The 18,905-nt window shown below is 47.2% G+C and overlaps 1 protein-coding gene across 12 annotated transcripts in view; it reads right to left on the reverse strand.

The window, feature by feature from the left end:
- Positions 1-7,990: 7,990 nt before the first annotated feature.
- LOC133259175 (double zinc ribbon and ankyrin repeat-containing protein 1-like) overlaps positions 7,991-18,905 on the reverse strand; it is a 52,653-nt gene continuing 41,738 nt past the window's right edge. For 4 of the 12 annotated variants that reach the window (XM_061436354.1, XM_061436347.1, XM_061436353.1 and 1 more), the window contains 2 exons: positions 9,457-9,531; positions 7,991-9,036 (listed from right to left, as the gene is read on the reverse strand). In XM_061436354.1, coding sequence (XP_061292338.1) covers positions 8,913-9,036; positions 9,457-9,531 — 199 coding nt within the window. In that variant the 3' untranslated portion in view covers positions 7,991-8,912. Of the gene's footprint in view, positions 9,037-9,456; positions 9,532-10,101; positions 10,171-18,905 lie in introns of those variants that run through there. The other 8 variants (XM_061436356.1, XM_061436349.1, XM_061436355.1 and 5 more) reach the window with 3 other exon arrangements.

Below are 18,905 nucleotides of genomic sequence, written 5' to 3' on the forward strand. Positions count from 1 at the left end.
AAAAATGGTCAAAATGGTAAACTTTATATTACCTGAATCTCACCTCAATTAAAAATTTTAAATCTTAACCCACCCAAATCTTGTCATTAGAGAAAAAATAAAAACCTGGGGCCAAAGAAATATCTGGGACCTAGAATTGCCGACATAAGATAAAGCACAACACACACTTGGTAAAACCCTAAACTGGCAGTGACAGCATTTCAATTGTTAAAAAAAAAAAAAAAATGAAGTTTTCCAAAGCAAATTCTTTGTCATACTTGGAAGCAACTCGAATGAGAGAAATGGTTCTGAGAAACCAGAGGCTTTGCTCTGTTTTTAGATCAGAGCTGATTGTTTGGATTGCTAAATCCTCTGAGTGTCTATTTATTAATCTGTTAAGTGTGGAAGCAAACATTTCAGAAGCAGGTGTAGCCACCCTGCTGGCCAGCCAGACTGAGTGCCCGGCTCTATAATGTCAGTCTGGGGAGAAAAAAGAAAGCAAAATGTAGTATTCTGATCTCTGCTCGCGAGCTGCATACAGTATTATAGAAAAGAACAACTCAGTCCTTATGGAATACCAGGACAGTCCACAGCGAAAGGCCGTGTCTGTGCCCCTGTCTCTTGGTGCTCCCGGTCAGCCAGAGGGGCTGCCTGCACAGAGGAGAGGTGTAGCCAGGGATGTTCTCATCAAAGGTGGGGAACTGCCTGTAGGATCAAGGAATGACGACAAGGACCTGGAAAGTCAGAGGAGAGAAAGCCGAACCCAGGAAAAATTGGAGGGAGAATTTTTAGGTATGAAAACAACAGCTATAGATTCCAGAGAGAGAGACTCCTGTGCCTGGACTTTAGGGGGTGTATTAGGGAAGTAAGATAAATTGTTACTAATGGTCAGGTCAAATCCTGGAGGGCTTCAAAAACCACCTTGAGAAATCTAGAATTGGAATTATAAGGGAAAGGGACAAAATAAAATACTGAGGCATTTAAACCACGGGAGAAACTTGGTGAAAGCGTTTTAAAAAAACAAAAACAAAAAACAGCCTGACAATAACTATTACTCAGGTTTGGATGTAGATGGTAGGAGAGAAAAGGTAAGATGCCTGGCCTGTTTCAAGTTAGCCATTAAATATCTTTCAAAGCTAGCACATATTTCTACTTTTGCTATTTTATCTCAAACCTGAAGGCCACCATATGCTTCCAGCTGCATCTGTAGCTCTTTTTTTCTCTCTCTCTTTTAAAGCATGTCTCCACTCTCCATGCATCCAACTGCAGAGATTCCTACCAGGGCTCAGATTGCTGAGTAAACAATGGTGGTTTCCATTCTGAAAAAAGTAACCCTGCTGCCCACTTCCCTGAGAATGTGGTGTGGGAACCAAGGGATGATTAGGTCTTAGTTGGTAAATTTTCATGTTGTCTAGTGGAGTTGAAGGAGCCTTTTCAGACATTCCCTTCACATTGTGGTGGTGGTTTAATCACTAAGTTATGTCTGACTCTTGTGATCCCATGGACTGTAGCCCTCCAGGCTCCTCTGTTTATGGTATTTCCCAGGCAAGAACACTGGAATGGGTTGCCATTTCCTGCTCCAGATCTTCCTGGCTGGGGGATCAAACCCACATCTCCTGCATCACAGGCAATCTGTTGCCTTTCAGGCAGATTCTGTGTTCTTTTTAAAGAGAGAAACTTGCCAACTGACTCAGGCTGAGGTCCTGACTAATGGCATTCTTTATTCCTCGTGATTTGAATCTAGATGTTATAAAAACAGTGGTGAAGCTGCCTGTATCTGAGTCAGTATAAATACCAAGCCTCTCTGCTGCTTCTGTACCCAAGAAGAGAATTAATCACCTATGTCTCTGCTTCAGATTCTCTAAAACTCTTTCAGCTGTATTCCCTGAGAAAATAGCAGCAAATTCGGAATCTGTCTAAACTCCATTCAATGGCACTTTCTCATGGCCTATTGGTTAATAAATCATACCTGGAGTTATTTGTTAAAAAATGATTCCCTGGTGGTCCAGTGGTTACGACTGTGCACGCCCACTGTGGGGGCCTGGGTTTGGTCCCTGGTCTGGGAACTAAGATCCTACAAGCCTCAAGGTATGGCAAAAAAAGAAAACAACTCACCACCACCACCAAAAAATAATAAAGAATATATAGGTAAGCTCATCACTGAAAATCCATAGTTAGACAAGTGCTGTAGTTGCCCTACCATTGTCACTATTAATTAGGCCTTCTTTTACACTTGCTTGTACACAGCTGTAGCCACAGGCATATATGGTCAGTCATGTCTGACTCTTTGTAACCCATGGACTGTAGCCCCCAGGCTCCTGTCCATGGAATTCTCTAGGCAAGGATACTGGAGTGGGTTGCCATTTCCTTCTCCAGGGGGTCTTCCCAGACCCAGGGGTCGAATGCACATCTCCTGCATCTCTTGCTGGCAGGTGGATTCCTTAGCAGTGTGCCTCCTGGGAAGCCCTTGCATCCATTTGGGGGTGGAGTGCGTAAATGAAACGATAAGAACAATCAAACAGCAAAACAGTAAGATTCTGAGATGCTGTTTTTTCGTTCCCTGGAAGATGGGGAGATGTGGGAACATGAGGTTGGACGTCTGACCAGGTTGTCAGGAGGGCACGAAGGTACAGACAAGCTCTGTGTAAACACTGCACTTCCACCAAGTGTGAGGCCAGCATGCAGAACTTTGAATTGGACGAGTAGGAAACATGCCAAGTGGCTGGAGTAGGAAATGTCAGCCTGTGTCAAGTCTCAGCAATGAGGTAAGTCTCAAGGCTGGACGCACCCTTGCCCACATCCTACCACAGAGAGGACATGCCATGGGATTCAAATGAAGGGAGAGGGTTAAAGCCCTTTGTAGCACCGAGAGGCTGACAGGACAGGGTGACTGGACACAGATGACTAGACCTGGCTGCAGTTTTAATTGGTGACCTTCCCCGGGCACCTCCCAAGCCACTGGGTAAGGGACAAACCTGCTAACATGTGGGAGCCTTAAATTCTCTGCATCTGGCATCCTCTCTCAACATCACAGCAGGTCGTCACACACCGGGTCACTCTTTATGTCTGAAATATTCTGAAGTTTTCCGCCCCATAGGGCGGGCACACACTAAATGCTCCCTCAACACCTTTTGATTGGATAATTTCACTTTCCCTGTAAAAGCTGATCCTGATTTTAAAGAATCTGAAGGAGAGAGTAGGAGAAGTGAGGGATATTTCCCCAAGAGGGAACAGATTTCTTGGTACCTGGAATAAAAAAATCAGGATGTTGGTCTTTGGGCACAGAGGTTCCCGGTGACTCAGCAGTATGGAATCCGTCTGCCGATGCAGAAGATGTGGGTTCAATCCCTGGTTCTGGAAGATCCCTTAAAGGAGGAAATGGCAACTCACTCCAGTATTCTTGCCTGGTGAATCCCCATGGACAGAGGAGCCTGGTGGGCCACAGTCCATGGGGTTGCAAAAGAGCTGGACATGACTTAGCAACTAAGACAATTATTTTTTTAAAACAAGAAAATAGATTTCAACTTTATTAGTGAACAAAGATATTTATGTAAGTAGTCTACCCACAGAGACATCTAGAAAACTCTCTGGATGGTACAACTATCCCTCCTTCACTTGAGATTTCTGCACTGTTTTATTTTCTTACAATAAGCATGTAATGGTTTGCAGAAACAAATCATCTCCAGTAAGAGAATTAGTAAATCGGGCTTCCCTGATAGCTCAGTTGGTAAAGAATCTGCCTGCAATGTAGGAGACCCTGGTTCGATTCCTGGGTCAGGAAGATCCACTGGAGAAGGGATAGGCTAGCCACTCCAGTATTCTTGGGCTTCCCTTATGGCTCAGCTGGTAAAGAATCTGCCTGCAATGCAGGTGACCTGGGTTCCATCGCTGGGTTGGGAAGATCCCCTGGAGAAGGGAAAGGCTACCCACTCCAGTATTCCAGTCTAGAGAATTCCATCGACTGTTATAGTCCCTAGGTTCCCAAAGAGTTGGACACGACTGAGCGACTTTCACGTTTTCTTCACTTTAGTCTGTCAAAATTTGATGAAGCCTATACACCTTGGTTGTAAATGTGCCTAAAGAGATAAAACACAGTTACCTGTTTTATAACAACCTATAAACCCACATAACCAGGATATTATTTGAAATGTAAAACATTCTGAAGTTTTGTAGATTATGAGATTTGATATCAAATATTTTCTAGTCTATTGACACACATACTTTTATTTTTCTTTACAACCTTATATCAGAACTATCTGATTAAAAAACAACAACAAATGTGTTTTTCAAACTCCACAGCCAGGATACCCCCTGCTGCAAAGCCTGCGGTTTGTCTACAAGATTCTTTTGCCTGAACTCAAAGATACAGTGAATTTTCTCAACAGCTATTTGCTGAGAACCTACCCCACCATGTTCATCTTGCTAGACTTGCAGGAAATCAAAGCAGAGTCTGCAGCAGAGAGGGTTTATTCGCAGAGCCACCGAGTAGGGAGACGGGAGAACAAACCTCAGACCTGCCTCCACAAAGGCAAGGGACTTGAGTATTTACAGGATAACCAGTCAGGCAGCAGGGCGGCCTGAAGCGCAGGGAGTGGTGATTGGGGAAAGGTATGATGAGCCTCATTCTGCACAGGTGGAACCAGGCTTCAGATTCCCACTTCCCTTAGGTCACCCTGGGGATGCTGGCGCCCACCCAGCTTAGCTGGCTGAGCACAGACAGATGCGGCTGACTCCAAGTCCCTGGAAAACAGCTCGGGCGAATGTCTTGTCTAGGTTCCGAGCCCCTTGGAGGACAAGCAGATCTTAAAACAACCTTGATTAGTGCTGGCAGGTGAGGTCGATTTGACTCATCACCCATGGTGTCACTGCCCCATGCTGGGGACTGGAAGGAGGTACCAGAATCTCATGCCTGCAGATGTTTGGTCTCTGGGGAGACGGGCATGTGACTGGGGAGAACTGGCTGGACAGGTCATCTCTGTAGAGGGAGGGGCAGAGGGGCTGGGGTAGGAGCCTCCCAGCCTGGAGCTGAGGAGTCAGGTAACGCTCTGGGGCCCGGGTGGGATCTCAGAGCAGAACCAGAGAAGCTGTGGTGATGGCTAAGGCTGCTGGTCCAGGAGACCTGGGCAACTCAGGAAGGGCGTTTGGGTTTCTCACGAGGACAGTTGTGGGTGCCTGTAATGAGCAGGACACAGGCAAGATAGGAGGAAGGAAGCAGAGGGACCCAAGTTGTTGGGGAGGCCAAGCCTGAGCAAGGGCAGGGCCAGGATTTGGTAGCAGGGTTGGGACCGAAGTGCAGGCATCATGCCAGCCGGTGGGTTTGGGTGACCTGGGCACAGGTGGAGTGGGGGGTGGGCACCCACAGGGTATGGACTGGGGTTGCCCTGGCAAACGGTGACAGAGAGCCAAGCAAAGTGACTTGGAAGCCCATCAGCGCTGAGGCCAAAGGCCCCAGAAAAGGGACAAGACAGGAGTGAAAAGAGCAGATTCAAGGACTGGTCCTCAGTGCCCGCAGGGGACAGAGACCAAGCGCTAATATCTGCACAGAGCAGCAATTGAGGCCACCCTGGTCACAGGACTGCGGCCTGAGGACACCCTGACAGAGGTAGGGACTCCTGGAGCATCCCTGCAGCTGGGGGTGGCCGGAGAGGCTGCAGGGAGGAGACCCCGGCCCTGCTGGGCCTCTGGCAACCCTCAGGCAGGAGGAACCTGTGTCTCCAGGCCCGTTGGGTGGGACGGCCCAAGGGGAGACAGGCCCCCTACAGCCCCTGGCCTCCCTGATTTGTGGGTGACAGCATGTGTTGGGCCTTAGGCTCTGTGCTTGGAGTCGTGAGCCTCACCTTTCAGAACTGGAACCAAGTGCTTATTGACAGAAAGCCCAGTCACTAGTCACTGGCCAAGTTCAGTTCCCAATGGTGCGGCCTTCAGCTCCAGGAAGCTACCATCAGCCCCTCCACCTGCAGCTTGCTTCTTCAAAACCACAAGAAACTCAGCTGTTTCGGGTCTCTGACCTTGAAACACTGTTTTAAAGGGCTCCAATGATTAGGTTAGGCCCACCTGGGACAACCCCCTTTTGATTAAATCAATTAATTGCTACTGTTATTTTTAAATGACATCACAGGCTCTTGTCACCTCTGCCGCATAAGATAATCCAGTCTCAGAAGCAACACCCCTTGGTATTCCCATACACGTGACTCACTGGGAATCACCTTGGACCAGCCTGTCTCCCCGGTCCCTGGCATGTAGTACTCCCATTTGAGAAAGAAAAAGAGTGAAAACGGGGCTGAATATCAAAGAAAAAGGACAGTAGACTAAAGCAGTGCATGAGTCAAGAGTTCTCCAGAGAACCAGAGCCGATGGGATAGACGTACACTATAATAGGGAGCGATTTATTACAGGAACTGGCTAGCGCTCCTCGTGAAGGCTGAGAATCCTCACCTCCTGATGTCGGCAGCTGAGACTCAGGGAAGCTGGCCACCTGGTTCCAGTTTGAGCACAGAGGCCGGAGAACCAGGAGCATGGGTGGTGTCGGCCCAGTCTGAGGGCGGGATAAGAGGTCCCAGCTCAGGGGCCAGGCAGGGGCGTGAGTGCTCCCCTCCTCCACCTGGTTGTCCAACCGCCACCCCATCCACACATGTGACGTCATCACGGCAGGAGCAGGGACAGGTGGGTGTACCTAGGAGGCTTGGGATGCGGGGAGGCGGTAGGGCTTGGAAAGAAGCCTGGGGTCCCCTGTCCCATGATGAGGAAGTTGTCCAAGGCCTGAGAGCACTGGGGGACGAGCGGGTAGTAAATTTAATTTCTTCAACATGAGGAGCCAAATCCGGCTCTGTTTGTTGTATAAATGTCCACTTAACATAGCTAAGAAAATGGCCAGGGAAAGAGCTAACAGCTAACTCTGAATACTTCGCTGACATATACTTTCTATATTAATCTACACAGTAACCATCCATTTTAGGCAACCGTGGTGGAAAAGGAAGGAAAGTGTTTTTTGGAGCTTGCTGACTGAGGACAGAGCCTCCTTCTTCAGACAACTTCTCACTGACTCACTTGGATTCATTCTGTGTACTTACTCCCAATGTGGCCCCTCAAAGTCCTTACCTCTTTTTTTAAAAAATTTACTTATTTTAATTGGAGGCTAATTACAATAGTGTAGTGGGTTTTGCCATACATTGACATGAATCAGCCATGGGTGTACATGTGTCTGCCATCCTGAACCAACCTCCCGCCTCTCTTGATGGTCCTGCCTCTCACACCTTGGGGAGCTGAGCACAGCGGGAGCCATGGGAATGGTGGTGGGTGCTCCTGGGACAGGTGATCAAATCAACAGCTGGACCCGGCTTCACCCTCTGGGACCTTCCCTTGAGGGGAAGCCGTCGGCCGCCTGCCTTGCGGGGAGGCCACTAGAGTAGCCTGGGAGGTGGCGGCCGAGGGGCCGTTGGGTGAGGGTGTGGGTAGGTGGGTGTGTGTGCGTGGCCACCGGCAGCGCCCACTGACCTGCCCCACCTCATCCTCTCATAGGGGTTGGCCCCCAGTGAACACCCACCCTCTTCTGCCCCAAAGTGTCTCAGTACCCATTTCTAGGGGGCCTCGCCCCAACAGGCTCCACTGTGAGGGGCCCTGGCTCTCCTGAAAGATGTGAGGGGGAGGGAGATGGGTTGGGGGTTCACTTGACTCCCCTGTCCCTTGCGCCCTTTATGTGGCCACTGGGCCTCTGACCTGGGAGCCAGGGTCGCTGCCGTTCAAGCCCACAACCCCACTGGGGCTCCCGTCTGACTCTGCACCCATCCCCCTGCCAACAGGCGTCAACCCTGGGAAAGGAAGTGCAGGCGGCGATGCCAGCAGCCACCCTGACAGGGTCTATCACTTATGGTCATGAATTAATTATTCTAAGTTAACGAATATCCTATTTTCAGAGGCTAACAGAAACAATTCTGAGACTCCGTGATGGCAACGTTAGCCCATTAGCACGAAGACTGAGACGATAATCTGAAAAAAAAGGAATGAATCACAGTTTCACATTCCTGTAACTGGTTTATTTGAAGCTTACCTGTCAACCAGAGAACAAGCCATAACAATACGAATAGTGATGAGTTCAGCTTCATAGGGAAAGACTCTAATAAGCTCAATTTTTATGCACTACTTTGGAACCAATTTACTAGATATATTAAGCAAATAACATGCAGAGCAGTATGTGGTTTCCCACTACTTGTCTTAGAAGAGGGGACAGAATATAGGTGTGTTACTTTCACTTAACGTTTACGTGTACTCTACACGAACACAGACACATACGACATACACTTGCTTATATAATCCTACGCTACTTCTGGAAACACACAACTGACACGGAGGTCACTGGTGGTCTGAGGAAGGGAGTGAGTGGTCGTGGGGCAGACATGGGAGGGAGACTTCACGAGATTTTACACTTCTTTGCTTAGAACCATATGCAAGTTTTGGAAAAGACCAGGAAAGACTGAAGGCAAAAGGAGAAGGGGGTGGCAGAGGAGGAGATGGTGAGATAGCTCAGCGACTCAAGGGACGCGAATCTAAGTAAACTCCAGGAGAGAGTGAAGGACGGAGGAACCAGGCATGCTACAGTCCACTGGGTCACAAAGAGTTGGACATGACTTAAAGACGGAACAACAACAGTATGCAATTACTGTGTACTGAGAAATAAATTAAGATTCAAGAGCAAATGCAAAGACAAGCAGCAACACACCACTAGTGTACACTACGTTCATCAGGATCCAGGGCGTTTGGGGAAATACTCAGGGAGTGAGGGCATGGGTGGCTTACACTGTCACATAGTTTTTAAAATCTTATGAGTGGCTCTCAAGCTCGATTTCCAAACCTCGAATATGCATTTGGAAGGAAGCGAACACAGCACAGCCGGAGCTGGGTGACTTCTCTGAATGATGCCCCTGGGGCTTTCAGGCTTAGCGTTCATCCAGGCCAAGCTTAGCAGCAAAGAGCGACGTGACGGGCTCATCCCCACTTTCCAGGGCCAGGTCGTATGCCGTCTGGCCTCTCGCATTCTTCTTCTGGACGCTGGCGTTGCATCTGCGAAGGAAAATGGGGGTGAGCTGACGGATTCCAGTCCCTGAGCCTCAGGGCCTGACTCCTCCCTGCTGCTGGGGCTTCCGGGCCCCCGTCCCAAACTTCCCCGAGAGGCCACCACGACCCAGCCCTCAAAGGCGGCTCTACCCTGAGCCCTTCTGACAGGCTCTGCGATCTCACACGTCCAATGCCAGTCCTGACAGAGGGTTCCCATAGCCTCCATACCCACAACCAGGTGGATTTAAGGGGGCAGCATTTTCATTGTGCTTTGAAAAGCCCTTAGTGCCTTGGGAGCCATGGTGGGATGGTGGCCCCCATTCACTGGGTCAGCTGTTCAGGCACCAGGACCCCCTGAAATCCTCACAGACCAACAGGGGGATCACTGTGGCAGTTGGAGTGTCCCCCAGAGGCCAAGGAACGTACCCCAGTAAGGCAGCGATGCACTCCCTTCCTGCCCGGCCAAGCAGAGTTGCTTCATGAAGAGCTGTATTTTGGAGCCTGTTTGGGTGGGAAAAAATCCCTGGCTAAATCCTTGGTTAGAATCCTCGAGAGACTGGAGAGGGAGCAGGCACAACGGGGCCTTGGTTTCACCCATGACCTACTTAACTAACCCAGGAAAATCTCTTGACTCTCCCCTTTCTGCTCCTTTCCTTGGAAGATTAGCAGGGTAAGCTTTGATATCAGAGAGAAAGTTTTAAAGTGAGGAATCCCACAAGGATCTGGTTTGTAGTCAATTTATACGAATACACACTATGTTAGTATGTTTCCTGCAAGAGTTCATGGAATGTGTGGGACATGGTCTTACCCTTGGCTTGAATCCTGGTGACTGTCCTATGACAATAACCTTTCAGGGCTGAGGCTCCTATTCTTGTGTGGGGACAATGACCTTGGCTTCAGTGAGTGTGGCTTGTGTGATATGAAAACAAACACCAGCCTTAGGGCCCTGAGGGCAGGCCTGAGAGGTCAGACAGCATATTTTGCTATGTGCCAGACTCTCTCTCCACGTTGCCTGGTCAGCTTGGCCCAGTGAGGGAGCAGTGGCTGTCACAGTGGAGGAAGGGGTGGTACCTGCATTCCAGAACTCACGAAAGGCTCCTGATCAGAGGTGGCAGGAGTGATGGAAGGTGGGAGTCATGGCTGGAGACAGAAATGAGATGAGCAGCTGAAGGTCTGCATTCTCCTGGCCCCTGGTCCTTCCCTCGACACCACCACCCCGTCCCCTGCACGTGCAGATGTATCTGCAGCCATAAACGTATCCCAGTGGAGAAAAAGTTTGGTGGCCTCTTTTCTGAAGATGATACATGGTGAGAACCAGGTCAGCAACTCCCATGCCCAGAGGGAAGCCTTCCACTTGTCCCAGCCTGAGAGTAGCTTCACTGACTCGCAAAGCCCCCTGTCATTTGATAAGCTCCTGCTATATACACAGAATTCCCACCCACCTAGCCCATTTCCCATTCGCAAACCTGAATGGATGATAAAGGATTGTGCACATCTGAGAAAAACTGGCAGCATCAAAGAGAAAAAAACCGAGACACACAAACATAAAAAAATTTAAAATGACTGAAGACAACATAAAACAAAAACAGAGGCTTTGAAGAAGAAGCAATCAGAACCAAAAGGCACTTTTAGAAAGTAAACTTCCAGATGTTCAAGTTGGATTTAGAAAAGGCAGAGGAGCCAGAGATCAAATTGCCAACACCCGATGGATCATAGAAAAAGCAAGCAAGCTCCAGAAAAACATCTACTTCTGCTCTATTGACTATGCCAAAGCCTTTGATTGTGTGGATCACAACAAACTGTGGAAAATTCTTAAAGAGATGGGAATACCAGACCACCTTACCTGCCTCCTGAGAAATCTGTATGCAGGTCAAGAAGCAACAGTTAGAACTGGACATGGAACAACAGCTGCTGCTGCTGCTGCTGCTAAATCACTTCAGTCGTGTCCAACTCTGTGTGACCCCATAGACGGCAGCCCACCAGGATCCCCCACCCCTGGGATTCTCCAGGCAAGAACACTGGAGTGGGTTGCCATTTCCTTCTCCAATGTGTGAAAATGAAAAGTGAACGTGAAGTCGCTCAGTCGTGTCTGACTCTTAGCGACAAAATGGACTGCAGCCCACCAGGCTCCTCCATCCATGGGATTTTCTAGGCAAGAGTACTGCAGTGGGTTGCCATTGCCTTCTCCTGGAACAACAGACTGTTTCCAAATAGGGAAAGGAGTATGTCAGGGTTGTATACTGTCACCCTGCTTATTTAACTTATATGCAGGGTATATGAGAAACGCTGGGCTGTATGAAGCACAAGCTGGAATCGAGATTGCCGGGAGAAGTATCAATAACCTCAGATATGCAGATGACACCACCCTTATGGCAGAAAACAAAGAAGAACTAAAGAGCCTCCTGATGAAAGTGAAAGAGGAGAGTTAAAAAGTTAAAAAGTGAAAATATTAAAACTCAACATTCAGAAAACAAAGATCATGGCATCTGGTCCCATCACTTCATGGCAAGTAGATGGGAAACAATGGAAACAGTGACAGATTTTATTTTCTTGGGCTCCAAAAGCACTGCAGACGGTGACTGCAGCCATGAAATTAAAAGACGCTTGCTCCTTGGAAGAAAAGCTATGACCAACCTAGACAGCATATTAAAAAGCAGAGACATTACTTTGCCAACATAGGTTCATCTAGTCAAAGTTATGGTTTTTCCAGTAATCATGTATGCATGTAAGAGTTGGACCATAAAGAAAGCTGACCGCCAAAGAATTGATTCTTTTGAACTATGGTGTTGGAGAAGACTCTTAAGAGTCCCTTGGACTGCATAGAGAGCCACCCAATCAATCCTAAAGGAAATGAGTCCTGAATATCCATTAGAAGGACTGATGCTGAAGCTGAAACCCTAATACGTTTGCCACCTGATATTAAGAACTGACTTATTAGAAAAGACCGTGATGCTGGGTAAGATTGAAGGCAGGAGAAGACAGGGATGCCAGAGGATGAGATGATTGGATGGCATCACTGACTGGATGGACATGAGTTTGAGCAAGTTCCCTGAGTTGGTGATGGATTGGGAAGCCTGGCATGCTGCAGTCCATGGGGTCACAAAGAATTGGACACAACTGAGCAACTGAACTGAACTGAACTGAGAAAGTAAAAAAGCTGACTGTTGAAATAAAGAGTAGTTAGCAAGAGAGCCAAGAAAACCTCTTTAAACAGAGAGAAAAAGGGAGATGAAAAATATGGGGAAATAAATTTAAAAAGACAGATAGAGGGGGTCAATTCAAGAGGCCTACCATTAACTCATAAGAATTTTAGAAAGAGAGATTAAAAAAAATAGAAGAAACTTCCCCTGAAAAGACACATGACTTTTCAGACTGAAAGGGCCACCTGGATGAATGAACAACAGTACATCAAAAAAAATACCCATATGAAATCTCAGAACATCAGTGGTAAATGCTTCCAGGAGGAACAAACAGGTCACAATAAGGAAGAATTCGCTGTAGCATTTGCATGGGCTATGCTGGATGCTAGAAATAATCAGAACAAGGTTTACTAAGACTTGAGGAAAAATCATTTTGAATACAGAAATTAATATCAAGATATTAATCAAGAGTGAAGACAAAAGAAAGTCATTCTTGACATTCAAGGACTCAAAAGTTTTTTCTACATACCCTTTCTGAAGAGGTTACCTAAGCCCACACTCCAGCCTGACAAGGGTTAAAACCAAGAAATAAGGAAGAGTGAAGAGTAACTATAGGTGGATTCCAGTGAAAAGAAATGCCATGATGACCACTGTTCTGCAGGGCCAGAGAGCTGCCACACAAAATCTGACTAATAAGTATACTCTAAGAAGAAAGCCTCTAAGAGGAAAAGCACTGAAAATGTAAGGAACAAGGTAAGATTACAGATGTGGTAAATGTGTGTTCTCTTTCAAATCAGAAAAAAACAAAGGCAATCAGAAAGTCCAGAGGAATCAAAGATACATAAAACATGAACAACTTAGTCATGGATTGTGAAAAAAAAAAAATGTGGCCTGATTTTGAATAATTTATGGTGTGTAAGGAGAATCCATTTGACATGTCTGGTAAGGAAATTTTATTTCACTGGCGTAAATGTTGTTGTTTTCTTGAACCAACAAACAATAAAATGTAATCAGAATATAGCAATGAATGATATTTATGTAGCTATTATAATGCAATTACTCTCCATACTTTTCAACCATTGGAATCAACCTATGGATGAAGAATGAACATCTTAGTTATGTTAACACAAGTAAACATAACTGTGATTCGTGCTGTGTAATTATTGACTAACAGAAGTTGTGGGAAGGAAGGGGAAGGAAGGACAGAAGTGAAGATATAGAGCACTAATACATACTTGGCAGAAAGTGAAGAGGAGGCTTTCATCAAAAGCCTCTTGATGAAAGTGAAAGAGGAGAGTGAAAAAGTTGGCTTAAAGCTCAACATTCAGAAAATGAAGATCATGGCATCTGGTCCCATCACTTCATGGGAAATAGATGGGGAAACAGTGGAAACAGTGTCAGAGTTTATTTCTGGGGGCTCCAAAATCACTGCAGATGGTGATTGCAGCCATGAAATTAAAAGACGCTTACTCCTTGGAAGGACAGTTATGACCAACCTAGATAACATATTGAAAAGCAGAGACATTACTTTTGCAACAAAGGTCCGTCTAGTCAAGGCTATGGTTTTTCCAGTGGTCACGTATGGATATGAGAGTTGGACTGTGAAGAAAGCCGAGCGCCAAAGAATTGATGCTTTTGAACCAGTCCATTGTAAAGGAGATCAGTCCTCGGTGTTCCTTGGAAGGAATGATGCTAAAGCTGAAACTCCAGTACTTTGGCCACCTCATGTGAAGAGTTGACTCATTGGAAAAGACCCTGATGCTGGGAGGGATTGGGGGCAGGAGGAGAAGGGGACGACAGAGGATGAGATGGCTGGATGGCATCACTGACTTGATGGACATGAGTTTGAGTGAACTCCAGGAGTTGGTGAGGGACAGGGAGGCCTGGCGTGCTGCAATTCATGGGGTTGCAAAGAGTCAGACATGACTGAGGGATTGAACTGAACTGAACTGAACGTACTTGTACACACTTCTCAGTACACACGGGTCAGTCAAGTGATATCACTGAAAGATGATAATCAATGTAGAGGAGTTGAGGACTATCACTGTTATTTTCACAGTAATTAGTAAAGAACCAAAAACAGTAACAGAATGATCAAAACGTGATGGTGGGGTCAGCAAGTGTAATCACCATTTATCACAGCAGGAGTCAACAGATGCTATCTGAGCATGCTAGACCAGGAAGGACCAGTTTAAGTATACTGTTTAGTGACAGAGATATAGCTGACTCCCAGGAGAACTTTAAAATATTTACATTAGTTGTCCTTGAAGACAGAACTGCGGATGAAGAGGTAAAGGTAGCCGAGGCCTGCCAAGCTCTTTCACAGGATGTGGTTTTCTTCAGTCAGGTCCACATCTTATTCTGATACAATTGAAAAGTTACTTGGTGTGTATGAATTGTTTTCAGCAATCATACACAGTTTAAGAAATCTTTCTGCCAGCCCAGTCATAAATAAGACAGTGTCACTAGGACAGGTCCAGAAATGATGAAACTGGTAAACCAACCTCCCACGCTGCTCTGTACCTAAGCAAGCCTGTCCCAGACTAACTCGAGGAGCCTCTGCTCTGGTCCTGGGGGTGCCTCTCCTGACCACACCATGCTCAACTCTCTTACCTGGCTTTATTTTCCTTGCAGCACTTAGCATTCTCTGCAATGATTCATTCATCTGCTTACTTGTTTACTGTCTGTCTCCTCCACTACACTCTGAGCTCCATGAGGGCGGGGTCTGTCTCCATCACTGCTGTATGTCCACTGCCTAGAATGCTGACCAGCACACAGTAGGTGCTCAGAAACCACTAGTGAAATGAATACACCAATGAAGAGAATGAACAGACAGACAAACTTGGGGAAGGAGTGTTGCCTCCTAGACCCACATGACTTGCAAGAATTGCAGGTAAACATGTCTATGAATCTCTGCCTCCAACGGTGGGTATGGGGAAGCCCCTGCCTGATTCTGGCTCCAGAGTCGGAACTGTCCAGGTGATGACTTTCCATTTTCCAGAAAGTGAGAAACTTAGCACTTTCAACTGGTTTTTGCTACAGCAGAACTCTCAGTACCAAGCCACCCCAGTGGTTTCAGGTCTCATCTAATTTTAGATCTTAGCATTCATGTATGTTCCATTCCGCCAGCTTACCTGGCCAAGGACCCTGCTACTACTGCTGCTAAGTCTCGTCAGTCGTATCCGACTCTGTGCGATCCCATAGACGGCAGCCCACCAGGCTCCCCGTCCCTGGGAGTCTCCAGGCAAGAACACTGGAGTGGGTTGCCATTTCCTTCTCCAATGCATGAAAATGAAAAGTGAAAGTGAAGTCGCTTAGTCGTGTCTGACTCTTAGCGACCCCATGGACTGCAGCCCACCAGGCTCCTCTGTCCATGGGATTTCCCAGGCAAGAGTACTGGAGTGGGGTGCCACTGCCTTCTCCGGCCAAGGACCCTGGTCCCAGGTAAATCGGTGGTGTGACTGGCTAGTTCCTCTTCATCTTTCTCCAGAGGCAGGAAGTGAGAATGGCTGTGTGCCTTACATCTGAATTCCCATGGCTTTCCAAAGATCTGCCTTTGGGTTGAGGCATACAGTAGCTCCTGGCAACTAAGATTTGGGGATCAGCCTTCATATTGCTGTTGGTGGTGGTGGTGATATTATTATTTGTTTGAGCAGATCAACATCACTGACCTGTGAGGCATGGGGAAAATCCCATGTCGAACAGCACCGTGAGGCCATCTCCTTACTGAGGGCCACGCTGGGCCGTCTCTTAACATCTCGGTGTTTGTAAGAATGGGCTTTGATCCCTGCTACTCAAATGGTGGCACCTGGACCACTGGCCTCTCCTGAAAGCTTGTTAGACATGCAGGATCTCATCCCTGGCTACACCCAGATCTACAGAATGTGCATTTTAACAAGGTCCTTGGGTGATTCATACACGTTATAGTATAAGAAGCACTTATGAAGTTCATCTTCTTAGAGCTTGGGGCATTAATAAAATACACATGCCCTTTCCTTAATGTGAAAATGTGGAGCTGGGAGGGCTTGGCAACATCTCTTAACAGCAACAGAAGAATTCAGAACTTAAACCCAGTCCTAATACCTTTTTGGGCTATTCTCCCTGGCCCTTCTCATCCCCGTCTTATGCACTGACCATCATTGAGCAGTTGACACTTTCCACTCAAATCCTGACAACCCACCTTTTCATTACCACAGCATCGTGACTGCTACCACTAGAGTCCAATCATTAGGCTCCTCACGGGCACCTCAAAACACTCATTTCATCTTCCACTAACTCTATGACTTGAGCACAATCACCCCCATTTGACAGATGAGAAGAATACGCTCATTTTCTCCACATTTTGCTCTCTCCTACCTCCAAACTGTTCTGTCACCCCAACCGTTAGCAAAATTCCCAGGGGTCACCTTCAAAGTGTACGTTTCTCATGAGGTCTTTCAGGTCACATCTCCTGGACTCTAAGACACTTGAATTCTTTGTCTACTCCGCACACGTGTGGGTGGCTCCTGGTGCCCTTAAAGGTGCCAGGGCCACCAGGTCACGTGTGACACAGTGCTTGTTCCTCTCTTGGGGAGCTGAGACCACCCAGGTACAAATTCAGGGTGAGGGGTGTACAGCATGCTGGGAGCCTGACCACGGAGGTCTCGGTAACACCAGCCTCCTCGTCCTTCATCCTTCCCGCCTCCCTGGTGGTAGAAGGTTTACCTGTCACTTCACACCCTTGGGTTCTGGGGGGGCTTCATCACACATTTCCCATTTGAACTTATTTAGTCACAGGGTCAGAGCATCTCCCAAGTAGACTCCTGACCTCCTGCCTTCAGAGTTCTCCCCAGACTGAGAGCAGAAGGTGTTCAGTTTATTGAATGAAGGTGGTGTGGGGGTGAGGGGGGCCGGGTTGCTGATGGCTACATCTTCCAGATTAGTAATTGATACTTCCTGCGTAACCACAGTCCATTTGGGAAAATGATAAATCTTCATTGTATACTCTGCTCCTCAGACTGACTCCAACACAGCAAGGGCATGAGATGGAACACACCCTCATGTCAGAACATCAAGCTGTGAGTTTGTTCCTCTGAGTATCTAGTCGTCGTCATATCAGACCTTCCAGAACACGGTTTTGCACAGCAAGTACACCATGGTACTCTGTAAATTTGTATCATAAAGACACTTTTCTACCAATGTACAGCAAGGCAAACTGTTTACCCCGATCTAGGTATCTCGGTGAATCAAGGTACACTCTCTGTGCGTAAATCCTGAATTATCTAACAATACATCTCCACAGTGAACCTCTAAGTACACTGATAGCTGCATTTGCCTCACCTGCCTCCTGGGGCAGAGCTCAGAGGCGCGAAGTTTGAAACTGTTCACAGTTTGAAACTGTGAAGAAGCCCAGCTGCCGCCCAAAAGCAAACCGCGTCTCCATGTCCCTCTCCTCGTGAGGCCTTCCAGTTGTGCTTTTAAAGTTTGCTGGTAAGAGGTATCAGCTTTGGTGGAGGATGTGTATTACTCCTTGGCCATCCACTTTCTCTCCAGGAAATGGTGAAGGACAGGGAAGCCTGGTGTGCTGCAGTCCATGGGGTCGCAAAAAGTTGGACACGACTGAACGACTAAGTGACTGAACAAGATCCCCATTCTGCTGAGTATAAGTTTATTCTGGTAAGAAAGACACAAACTGGGGAGCCAGAAATCCTAGGAAGGGGCTTTCTACTGCCTGCCAGGGTGCTTAACAGGGGTTACTTCTGTAGAGACTACCCTGGGTGACCTCTCTCCATCAGCTTCACCAGCTTGGGGTGGGAAAGAGCATGTGAGTCCTTGTTTGCAAAGGGCCTCTTCTCTAAGAAAGTCAGATCTCTGAGGGGCTTGTGCCTAAAGATCTCAGCGGAGCCTTGAGCTTATGTCCTGGATCCAGCTGAGAGACGGAAGCTGGGAGGACTCAGGCCCAAACATTTCAAACTAGCAAATACTAACCAGTCTTAGCAGAATTGGCTCTCGGTGGAAAAATCTGCTTTCTGAACCCCATCCTACATGACCCATAAACTGTTAACAGTAACCAAGACAACACAGGGGGATGTGAAAAAGTACTGTTACACACACTCAGCCAGACCATACGCCACGAGCTAGACTTAGTAGAAACGCAAGGAGATCACCCATGGGTAAGATGTCAGTTTACAGAATGACAATAAAGCAAGAATGGGAACTGAGGACACCAAAGAGAAACAGGTCATCTGTTCCATGTCCAGAGAAGTTTTATCCTCTTAGCTGATCTTCATAAAGCCAGGATTCATCACACTTAAGCACTGATTCAAAACATGCTTGAGAGATTTTTGTAAATCTCTCAAACCAAAAATATTATTCTTAGACGCAATTTAAAAATCCTTGTCTTGGACTACTGTGGTGATACAGTGGAGAAGAATCTGCCTGCCAATGTAGGAGACACAGGCTGGATTCCTGGTCCGGGAAGATCCCACATGCCGCGGGGCAACTAAGCCGTGTGCCACAACTACTGAGCTCCCGTGCCTAGAGCCTGTGCTCCCCAACAAGAGAGGCCGCCACGTGATGAGCCCACATACCGCCACGAAGAGTAACTCCCACTCGCCAGAACTACAGAAAGCCTGCACAGCAACAAAGACTCACTGCAACCCCCAAAAAAAGTCCTTGTCGGAATTATACAAATATAAAGTATACCTTAACACAAACCACGGTGGCATTATTTCTATTAATAATGATAATGTAAGT

The sequence above is a fragment of the Bos javanicus genome, chromosome 13 (assembly GCF_032452875.1).
Source record: "Bos javanicus breed banteng chromosome 13, ARS-OSU_banteng_1.0, whole genome shotgun sequence".
Taxonomy (NCBI): domain Eukaryota; kingdom Metazoa; phylum Chordata; class Mammalia; order Artiodactyla; family Bovidae; genus Bos; species Bos javanicus.